Source organism: Giraffa tippelskirchi, chromosome 12 (assembly GCF_054371585.1).
Source record: "Giraffa tippelskirchi isolate mGirTip1 chromosome 12, T2T-mGirTip1v1.2.pri, whole genome shotgun sequence".
In the NCBI taxonomy this organism is placed as follows: Eukaryota; Metazoa; Chordata; class Mammalia; order Artiodactyla; family Giraffidae; genus Giraffa; species Giraffa tippelskirchi.
The window spans coordinates 13,545,432-13,556,536 of record NC_137286.1 but is presented as its reverse complement, the minus strand read 5'-3'; the positions used below and the strand labels follow the sequence as shown (position 1 = coordinate 13,556,536).

The following is an 11,105-nucleotide window of genomic DNA, read 5'->3' as shown; positions in this document are numbered from 1 at the left end:
AAATTTACTTTTTAACATGATGCATTTAATCCTGTGATAAACACACAGCCTGCCACTGTTGAAAAGATGCTCCAGCTTAAAAATGCTGATCACTAAATGGGGGGCTCCTCAAACAAAATCCAGACTGTGAGGATAAAGAGAGTCCCCAAGAGGTGGGTACAACCGGTGTTCCTGCTTTGGCAGCTTTCCTAGTGAGGAGAGGACGGTCTGATCCAGCCCTCTCTTATTGGATGTTGTTCTCGGTCACTCAGTCATGTCTGACTCTCTGCAGCCCCATGGACTGTAGCCCACCACACTCCTCTGTCCATGGAATTTTCCAGGCAAGAATACTGGAGTGGGTTGCCATTCCCTATTCCAGGGGCTCTTCCCGACCCAGGGGTTGAATCCACAACTCTTGCATCTCCTGCATTGGCAAGCAGATTCTTTACCACTAGGGCCACCTGGAGTAGGATAGAAGGGGCTCCTGTGTCCAAGGACAGGGAATGATAGTCTCCAAACCGCAGGGCTGAGTTGCATCCCCAGAGTCAAGTTAAGTCCCAGAGTGGATTTGCAACAATATGTTGCAGCATTTAGGACACTTCATGAATCTCAAGAGGACAGAGAAAAGCCTTCATTTTAAGGCTTCATCTGTCTTGGCCACTACTGGCTAATCAAGGGCAAATTCTCTAATTGATCTGTTTGAATTTTCTCTGAGAAAGTCAATCCCTGGACCTTTCTGACTCTGTTGGGTACTACATGGACCCTCTAGATTCCCCTGGTGTTGAAAGACCCTCCTTCCCCACATGAACTGAAACATACTCCAACTGTGGCTGGTTAGGTTGCTTTATTTGCAGGCTCAAGTTTGCTACATAAATCCACTGCATGGTCCAACACACGTATATGTGGCATAAAAGAAAGGACAATACAAAAATACAGCTCTTGATAATAAACGAAACTGCCTTCAGCTCATGCCAGTTTATCCCAGTGGGAATGCCCATGTTTAAGATCAAAATAGGAGGAAATTTGAAATGAGGAGGCATGGAGGGCTCAACCAGTGCCATTGCTCTTAGCTGTATGGTCATTTTTTCCACTTTCAGACCTGGTCACTTCCTCCTCTATGAAGGGTAAGAGAACCTCCCTGGGTTATTTATGGAAGAACCTCCAGAAGGAGCTGGGGCAGGGATTACACACAGTCAGAATCAAGTGTAGACCTGGAACCCCACTTTCTTAGGGCACATCCAGCCTGAGCTATCAGCCTCTGGATGCCTCTGAAGAGAGCGTTAAGAAACTCGGGGTGGATCTATCTCTGGGAAAGGGGAAGAGAGACGCAAGGAGAGACTGAAGTTATTCTCTGTGGCCTCCCTTCAGCAGATTCCAGAAATGTCCCACTGATAGCAGTTTCTCTCTTCCCATCCCTGGTCCCTCCCCAGGCTTGAGCCCACCAAGATCCTTGGCTGTAAGAGCTCAGATTCTAGGTCTCTGAGGGAAGTCAGAACTGGTGCCAGTCCACCAACCTGGAAATCTAAAGGGCTAGCATTTCTGAAAGGTTGGCAGTTCCCTCTAGTAGCAAGATGCTCTTCTTGTCCTTTGTATATTCCCCAGGCGGGAGCTTAACATGACTGGGTTGGAAGGTGCAGGAGAGATGAGCCCTGTAACCAGTCTTCCAGGACAGAACAAGAGACAACACGTGGCCAGTGGGTCCCCTGTCACTCTCCAGGTGGGTGAGGGGGAACATCTGGGCAGAGGAGTGGTTATGGAGGACCAAGGAGGCAAGGCAAGCCCAGGGCCTTTTCCTCTCTTTGTCACAGGGGCTATTTAAACCACAGTGGAGCTTCACCCCAGCCCTTTGGGCTGAAATGCCAGAGAAGTCATCTCTTGTATTTGTTTTGCCCATCTAAGAACTTGGGGAGAATGTCATGCTCCTCTCAAAGACTGCTAGGCACTCCAGTCTGTGTATGTGGCAGCAAACTCTACCAGCAGTCCTATGTTAGTCCTTAATTAGCCTCAGTGTCTTGAAGCAGAGCTGTCATGGAGACCCTGGCATTTTAACCATGGACACACATACACACACAGAGCCCCAGACTTCTGGGTCTTGTATACTTTGGGGCAGATAGCAACAGAAGTTGAATTGGGAGGAATCTGTTGGGAACTCGGTTGAACACACTGCTTTAGGCCTCTGGCCTGACACTTGAACTTCAGTGCTGACTTTAAAGGATGATAGACATCACCCCCCAGAGTCCCACGGAGCCCTAGGATTTGAAGTGCATCAGCGCTGGGGCTTGGAGAATCCGCTCAAATCTCCCTGCTGGTGAAAACTGTGAGTTGCTTGGATCTAGGGTCTCTTCTCTGCCTGTCTCTCCCCCACTGTCCCTGCCACACACACTCTCAGTGCCTCTACCCCTCCCCACATTCCTTCTCCCCATCCAACCTCCAAGGGGAGGGGCTCAAGTGGTAAGGATGACAACACACCTTCCTGCGTCATCTTCTCAGATAACACCAGTGCATTTGGACAAGGGTCACCTGGGGCATTGGAAGGCCCTGGCAGGTGAGCACCTGGGTACCCGCCTCATCCTCCAGGCACTCTCTCCACATTCTCACACTCTGTCCCCCAACGAGCTTCTCTGAAAACCTCCTGGAGGTGAGTCTTCTTCCCACCAGCAGCCCAGCAGGCAGCAGATGACCCCCACGTGCTGTCAGGGCTTATCCCCATGCTCAGCTAGCAGCCCCATTGGGAATCGGCTGTCACAGCAGGCTCCCTGGAAACCAGAGAGGTGGTGTTATGGCCCAGACCTAGCACCCCGCAGCCCCGGCCCATTGTGCCCTCCAGCAGCAAGAGGTATGTGCCTTGGCCAAATGGGCGGCAGCCATGGAGCAGGCTCAGGCCTCGCTTTGCCCCCCATGCGGGTGATGGGGTGACCTGACTAGGACAGCCCGCCTGCGGGGGACCCTCCGGCTCCAGGCTGGTGGGGGGTCTGGAAGGCTGGGTGGAGCTTTGTCAGGACCTCGGGATCCTCGCTCTTCCCAGAGGCCTCGGGGGCGCCCAGCGGGTAGGCCTCCCGGGCCCGGCCGGTCCTGGCGCAGGTGAGGAAGGCCAGGCAGGCCCCGCGGAGGCGGGCCAGGTCCCTGTGCGTGGTCTCGCTGACGAAGCAGTAGAGCACGGGGTCCGCCACGCAGTTGAAGCTGGTAAGGAGCAGGGAGAAGTGGTAGGCGTTGAAGATGCCCTTGGCGAAGTCGCAGCTGGACTCCCAGAGGCTGCGCACCAGCAGCAGCGCGTGGTAGGGCAGGAAGCAGGCCAGGAAGATGACCACGGTGCTGAGCACTAGCCGCTGGATCTGGTCCTTGCGGCTCTTCTGGGTCCCGTGGCTGCGGCGCACGGCCCGCAGGATGCCCCGGTACGAGGCCAGCAGCAGGCAGATGGGGAAGAGGAAGCCCACCAGGAAGCGGTAGTAGTTGATGCCGCGCTGCCGTGGCTCGAGCGGGTAGTGCTCGAAGCAGACACGGTGCCGGTCGGCGTCCTCCACCACCTCCTCGTGCATGAGGAAGTAGATGCTGGTCAGCAGCTCCTTGGCCCAGATGAGCGCGCTGACGCCCATGGCGGCCTTCAAGGTGCGGAACTGGTGGAAGCGGAAGGGGTGGGCCACGGCCAGGTAGCGGTCGATGGAGATGCAGCAGAGGAAGCCCACGCTGATGTAGATGTTCTCGTAGAGCAGGATCCCGCACACCTGGCAGGAAAGGTCGTCATGGGACCAGTGGTCGTGCTGCAGCACATACTGCAGCCAGAAGGGGAGGGAGCAGATGTAGAAGAGGTCGGCCACCGTCAGGTTGCACAGGTACACGCCCAGCTCGTTCCGGGCCTTGATCTGCAGGTAGCCGTAGTAGAGGGACAGGCAGTTGGCCGGGAAGCCCACCACCAGCACCATGACATAGACCACCGGGGCCAGCGTCTGGTGGATGGTGTGGTCGATGTCACAGTTCACTGAAGCGTTGTCTGCCGTGATGTTCCCCATCTTAGGGCCTGCCGGGGCCTCACCCCCCATGGGCTCAGGAACGCGCCAGTCTCTCTACGGCCATCTTGTTTCTAGGATGTGGCTCAAGCTGTGGCGAAGACGCGGCCTCACTGGTGATGTGTAAGCCCCTGAAAGTCAAAGGCAGAAAGGCTTAGGATAATAGAAGCTAACATTTATATAATAGCACCTACCATGCGTCAGGCATTGCTCTGCCTCTAACTGCCTTAATTTTTTTCCCTAATGATTATCTTTATTAGTTTGATGCACATAGTTTTAACATCAACCCTTTTGATATTTTTTGCGTGTTTTGAAAAGGACACATTCATCCGAATTCCATTCAAGCATTTTTTTCCTATTAAAAGGTACTGCTCTTTAAGATGTGTGATATTTGTCATTTCTGTGCAAAACAAACCACATACTTGTTTAATGAGGAGCTATTTGGGCATCATAGGCAGATAAAGAGTAAATCTTAGGACAGTATAACCTAGACAGCACTTGAAATAATAGTCATCTTACTTGAGCTTAAATAATGGTGACAGAACAAGCATTAGCCAGGCAGAGAAAAAAGAAACTCAAGCTGACATCTCATTCGTGTCGCTGGATCCATCGCTCATTGCAGGGCAGAAGGCAGTCGTATGGTCATGCTTGTGCTTTTCACATTGGTGTACTGCCTCAAAATTTAGAAGATGACCCAGCCAACGAACTCCAACTCAACTGCACTGAATATACAGAATGCACAGACCAAGACACTGACATGTGATTTCTGCCTCCCCATCCCCCTTCCCTGGCCTCCTGTCCCTTATTTATTTTCCTGGTCCCTTGGTCCAGCAAGCAAGGCCTGGAGCTCTTGTGAACACCATCCCATCCCAAGCTGGCTCTCCAAGGTAAAGATCAAATTCAACCCACAAAACAGCATGGGCCCCAGACACTTTCTTCTGCCAACATTCAGCACCATCCACATTTTTCCTTCTTGCTCACAGGAATGTACCAGATCAGTCAACACTGAGGCCACAGCCCATCCCGGGGGTTTCTTCAGACAGCACAAAAGAGACCCAACTTTGTCCACGTCCTGCTGTGCAGTGACAGACTTTATTTTCTTGGGCTCCAAAATCACTGCAGATGGTGACAGCAGCCATGAAATTAAAAGACTCTTGCTCCTTGGAAGAAAAGCTATGAGCAGCCTAGACAGCATATGAAAAAGCAGAGACATTACTTTCTGACAAAGGTTCATCTAGTCAAAGCTATGGTTTTTCCAGTAGTCATGTATGGTTGTGAGAGTTGGACCATAAAGCAAGATGAGCACTGAAGAATTGATGCTTTTGAACTGTGGTGTTGGAGAGGACTCTTGAGAGTCCTTTGAACTGCAAGGAGATCCAATCAGTCAATCCTAAAGGAAATCAGTCCTGAATAGTCACTGGAAGGACTGAGCTGATGCTGAAGCTCCAATACTTTGGCTGCCTGATGCAAATAACTGACTCCTTGAAAAGACCCTGATGCTGGGAAAGATTGAAGGCAAGAGGAGAAGGGAATGACAGAGGATGAGATGGTTGGATGGCATCACTGACTCGATGGACATGAGTTTGAGCAAGCTCTGGGAGTTGGTGATGGACAGGGAAGCCTGGAGTGCTGCAGTCCATGGGGTCACAAAGAGTTGGACACCACTGAGAGACTGAACTGAACTACTGTGCTCTGGCAAGAAAACAGGCCAAGCTTCCCACAGCACTGCTACGAGAACTCCACGGAAGCAGGAATTGGGTACCGGGCACAAGGCACCGAGACATGAGCACCAGGCTAGGGTCAGCAGCTCACAGGCTGTGCAAGCCTTTACCTTTCCTTAGCTTCAGTTTCCTCATCTATAAAATGGGGATAAAGACACTTGCTCTCAGGCTCAAGATCAGGGCCACATAAAATATGTCAAAATGCATGGCATTCTTTCTCCAGAGGCAAAGAAGCAGAATAAAAGACGACAGTCTTGCTTGCAGTAATGAAAAGTTCATACTGTTGAGAATTTAACTAAGAAAATGCTATTGCTGGGCTTCCCTGGTGGTCCAGGGTCGAGAAACCGCCTGCCAGTGCAGAGGACACTAGTTCAATCCGTGGTCTGGGAAGACCCCACATGCTGCAGGGCAACTAAGCCCTTGCACCACAACTACTGAGCCTGGGCTCTAGAACCCATCCTCCACAACAAGAGAAGTCACCGCAATGAGAAGCCTGTGCACCACAATGAAGAGTCGCCCCCGCTTGCTGCAACTAGAGAAAGCCTGGGTACAGCAACGAAGACCCAAAAAAACAAAAATTAAAAAAAAGAGAATAAAAGAAAATGCTGTTGCTATATATACAAACGCATTTGAACAAGAGAGAATAAAAAATTTTTGTTGTAGGTCTACCTTACATATTGGGTTTCCCTGGGGGTTCAGCTGGTAAAGAATCCGCCTGCAATGTAGGAGACCTGGGTTCGATCCCTGGGTTGGGAAGATCCCCTGGGAGAAAGGCTACCCACTCCAGGATTCTGGCCTGAAGAATTCCTTGGACTGTAGAGTCCATGGGGTCACAAAGAATCAGACATGACTGAGCAATTTTCACTTTCACTTTACCTTTTAGATTAATATACCAAAATGAAAAGCCTGAGCAGTTCTATCGATTTAAGACTCCTGGCTCAGATGAAAAACCTCACTGTGTCTAAATCAACCTTGTTGTTGTTCGTAATCATCCTCCCAAGGAGATTTTTTAGACATATTTTTTTTCCTAATCACCTGCCCCCATGAAATGTTAATATCCTTACATGTACAGAAAATCTGTTTCTGTCCCATGGCCTTTTGGAGGGTGACAAATTACTATAATATTATATCTAAGATTATTTTCACCCCACCCAAGAACCAATCTCCCCTTGCCCCCTGAGAATGTATGGTCTATATGGCTGCAAATTCCAGGTGAACAGAGTCTGCATTAAGTTGTTTTGTAGTTTTAGCAAATCAGTCTTGCCCTTTGCTCTCTCTTCACCATACATAGTCAAGCTGGGATTCACGGACCAGAAGGGAAAGCCCTTCCACAACTGACAATGTCTCATCACCCTCCCTCGTCAGCCTCCCTCCTGTGGGCTCCTAACTGGCCCTGTGGGCACCGGAGCCAGTGCTCAGCCTGAAAACTGACACAGCCTGCTGGGAAGGGTCTTAGAGATATCCCGGCCGAGCAGTTCCAGTCCTCGGGCTCATGGAGCATAAACTTGAGGGGTTCCCCTGAAATCACATGCGCCATCTTCTAAATATTTAAGTATGTGCATTTTTCCTGGAAAAGGGTCCCGTGGCTTTCATAAGTCTCTAAAACAGGCGAGAGATGGGTCCAACCCAAAGCTGCACCTTCTTACCTGGATTCCCTGTGGCTCTCTGTGGCCAAGCCACCCCCGCTCCTGTGCTTAGTCACTCAGTCATGTCTGACTCTTTGCGATCCCATGAACTGTAGCCCACCAGGCTCCACTGTTCTTGGGGATTCTCCAGGCAAGAACACTGGAATGGGGTGCCATGCCCTCCTCCAGGGGATCTTCCCAACGCAGGGATTGAACCCAGGTCTTCTGCATTGAAGGCGGATTCTTTACCATCTGAGCCACCAGGGAAGATCAAGAATACTGGAGTGGGTAACCTATCCCTTCTCCAGGGGATCTTCCTGACCCAGGAATCGAACCTAGGTCTCCCACATTGAAGGCAGATTCTTTACTAGCTGAGCTACCAGGGAAGCCCAACCCCAGCACTCTCATTTTTCCCTGACCATTATTCCCCGGGGCAGCCACAGTGATCGTTCCAAAATCCAAACCGCATCCTCCTCTTCCTTGTTTAAAACCCACTGAGACAGTTTCACAGTGAGTTATCACACCCCCAGAAAAACCCCTGAACTCCTACAAGGCCCAGCGTGATCTGGCCCCAGCTCCTCCTACCTTCCCGCCATCAACACACTGGCCAGCTTTCTGTGCCCTGGTCACCTGGCCTTGCTCCAGTCGCTCCAGGAGTGCCTCCCCCTGCCAACCCCTCCCCTCCGTCCCCATGGCAGGGCTGGCTCCTCTGCCACCAGGTCTCAGCTTAAACACCACCCCCTCGTGAGGTCCTCCCTGACCATCCCCTAGAGTGGCCCCCTCACCCAGCACCATCACTCCTTCCTATGTGCCGGCTCTGCAGAGTTCCCATCAGTATCTGAGATTTGTTTGTTTACTTGTCTGCTTGTTGCAGATCTGTCTCCTCCACGAGGATGTATTGGGTTGGCTAAAAAGTTCATTTGGTTTTTTCCATAAGATGGTACAGAAAAACCCAAATGAACTTTATGGCCAATTCAATAAATTCCAAGAGGGCCTTGTGTACCTTGAACATGCCTGGTACATCACAGGCACTCCTGAGGACTTCTGGAATGAATAAGTGGATGCCACCTCCCTGTCTTACAGATGAGGAAACTGAGGTTCAAAAGGGGAAGTGACGAGCCCAAAGCCAGCCTGACGAAGGAAGCATGGGCATTAGAATCCAGGTCTTCTTGTTCCAAGCCCCACTTCCCCGCCACAACCAGTCCCCACCTGAGCCTTGGCCCCAACCTCTCAGTCCCTGAAGATGAGGACTCCAGGAGGGCCCACCTCTCCAACCTTTCCAGGATATAGGCCTGGATTTCAGTGATGGTGGTGGAGGGAGGTGCTTCTTGGTGCCATTTTCAGTTGTGGTTTAATATACATGATGGGAGCTTCCCTGGTGGCTCAGATAGTAAACAACCTGTCTGCAATGCAGGAGACCCAGGTTCGATCCCTGGGTGGGGAAGATCCCTGGAGAAGCGAATGGCTACCCACTCCAGTATTCTTGCTTGGAGAATTCCATGAACAGAGGAGTCTGGAGGGCTACACACCATGGGTGGCAAAGAGTTGGACATCACTGAGTGACTAATACTTTCACTTTCATACATAATATAAAATTTACCTTGTTAACCATTTTTAATGTACAATTCAGTGGTAATTAAGTACACTTCAACTGTCATGCAACCATCAACACCATCCACCTCCAGAACTTTTTCAGTTTCCCCAGCTGAAAATCTGTTCCCGTTAAACACTAATTCCCCATCCTCCCTTCACCCAGGCCGTGGCAAACACCAGTCCACTGTCTGTCTCTGTGAATTTGACCACTCTAGATACCTTATGTACTTCCCTGGTGGCTCAGACGGTAAGCTGAGTGATACAGCATTTGTCTTTTTGTGTCTTACTTCACTTAGCATCATGTCCCCAAGGTGCATCCATGTTGTAGAATGTTATCAGAAGTTCCTTCCTTTTTAAGGCATAATAATACTCCGTCATACATATATACCGCATTTTGTTTTTCCATTTGTCAATGGACATTTTTCTGGCAATCATGAATAGCGCTACTCTGAACATGGGTATACTACTTGAGTCCCTGCTTTCAGTTTTTTTGGGGTATAGATCCAGAAGTGGAAACGCTGGATCATATGGTAGTTCTATTTTTAATTTTTTGAGGAACTGCATTCTGTTTTTCTACAGCGGCTGCACCATTTTACATTCCCACCAACCATGCAGGGGATGTTTTCTTGTTTTTTGCTTTTCGTGTTTTGGTTTATATGTTTTGATGGTGAGAAGAAGGGGTGAAGGGGAAGCTGAGGACTATGACTTCTGAACCTTGCACAGTCCCATGAGTCAAAATTTGGCCTCACCCCTCCTCCTCTTGCCAGCTCTCCTGTCCCTGAATCCCAGGCCCACACCTGTGGGTCTGAATGGTTCACCTGGCTCACACATGAGGAAGTCCCTGAGTGGTCCCCAGGGACACCAGCCCGGGAGGTCCGTTTCTCTGAATTTATCTAAGGTTCTCCACAGTCCACACAAAATTACCCTCAGGAAGATAAAAATTCATTCATCAGCACAGGCTTCCAGGCACCCACAAAAACGGGCAAAAGAAACCAAGTGAAAACACATTCTGTCTGATCTCAGGAATTTGTTGAGAGTCACCTGGCTGAAGCCTATTGTTTGCTGGTGGTGAGTGTATGCATGTGTGGGACAGGCTGGGGTGACCATTGATAAGTTCCTATTTCCTAGGACAACAACAAGCAAATTCTGGCAACCAAAGTCAGAAATATTCAAGTCTGCAGAGCAAAGAAGAAACATAGATGATGCTTAAGTGAAAGCACCTCCTATGTCCACTTTGGAGCCAAAAGAGGTATGGGGGGATTCTAGAGCAGTGGTTCTTAAACTTAGGTGCACCTGCGTCACCTGGAGGATTTGTTGAAACAGATTACAGAGCCCCATCCCCCATAGTTCCTGACTCAGTGGGTCTGAGGTAGGGCTGGAGAATCTGCAACCACCCACCAGGTAGGTGATGCTGGTGCCACAGGGCCACGGACCACACTATGAGACGCAAAGCATCCACAGGTCTAGAGGCTCTGGGGTTTCACTCCTGACCGAGTGTCATCCATGAGTTCCCAGGTCAAAGGACAGAATGGCTGGAAAGGGAACTTAAGACCCAGCAAAACTCAGTGGGCAGAACCAGGATGCAGCCCTTGGAAGGTCAGCAGCCTGATTCAGGCTCTCAAGACAAGTGAGTGCGTCTCTCGGGTACTCACACTTGGTATTTGCCAGATCTCCCACAGTTGACACAGTATTTCATAGCTGCCCTCCTGTCCCATCTTTGCAACAGCGCTACTGCCCCCCCCCCATTTTAGGGATGAGGAAACTGAGGCCCGGAGGGATACAGTGGCTTGTCCAATAGTCCGGTACCTGCTGGTTTCATTCCACAAGTATCTGTGGAGCATCTGTTCACGGCACCAGACCAGACACGGGGGACTTAGAGATAAAGAAGAAGAAATGGCTCCCACCCTCAGGGAGCCTCTGATCTCACAAGGCAGGAACAAGTCAGCACCACTCAAGGTCACATGTGGCGGGTACTGGAGGCATCCCTCCCACTCACATTTAAAGCTGACTTGTTCTTTTCACTAAACACACACACACACACTCTGCACCTCCTCCGTGGTTTCGACCCCACCAACAGATGTCCTCCACACCCCTAGGGGGGAAGGCTTACGGAACCAGCTTCCTCCTGCCACACAGGCCATGCTCAGTGAGGCCACCCGGCTTCCACTGTTTGCTCCACCAGT

The 11,105-nt window shown here is 50.5% G+C and overlaps 1 protein-coding gene across 4 annotated transcripts in view; it reads right to left on the bottom strand.

Moving 5' to 3' along the window:
* Positions 1-804: 804 nt before the first annotated feature.
* The window catches only part of GPR68 (G protein-coupled receptor 68), a 36,200-nt gene continuing 25,899 nt past the window's right edge, over positions 805-11,105 (bottom strand). For all 4 annotated transcript variants that reach the window (XM_081548281.1, XM_081548285.1, XM_081548283.1 and 1 more), the window contains exon 2: positions 805-4,114. In XM_081548281.1, coding sequence (XP_081404407.1) covers positions 2,901-4,016 — 1,116 coding nt within the window. In that variant the 5' untranslated portion in view covers positions 4,017-4,114 and the 3' untranslated portion in view covers positions 805-2,900. The remainder of the gene's footprint in view (positions 4,115-11,105) is intronic.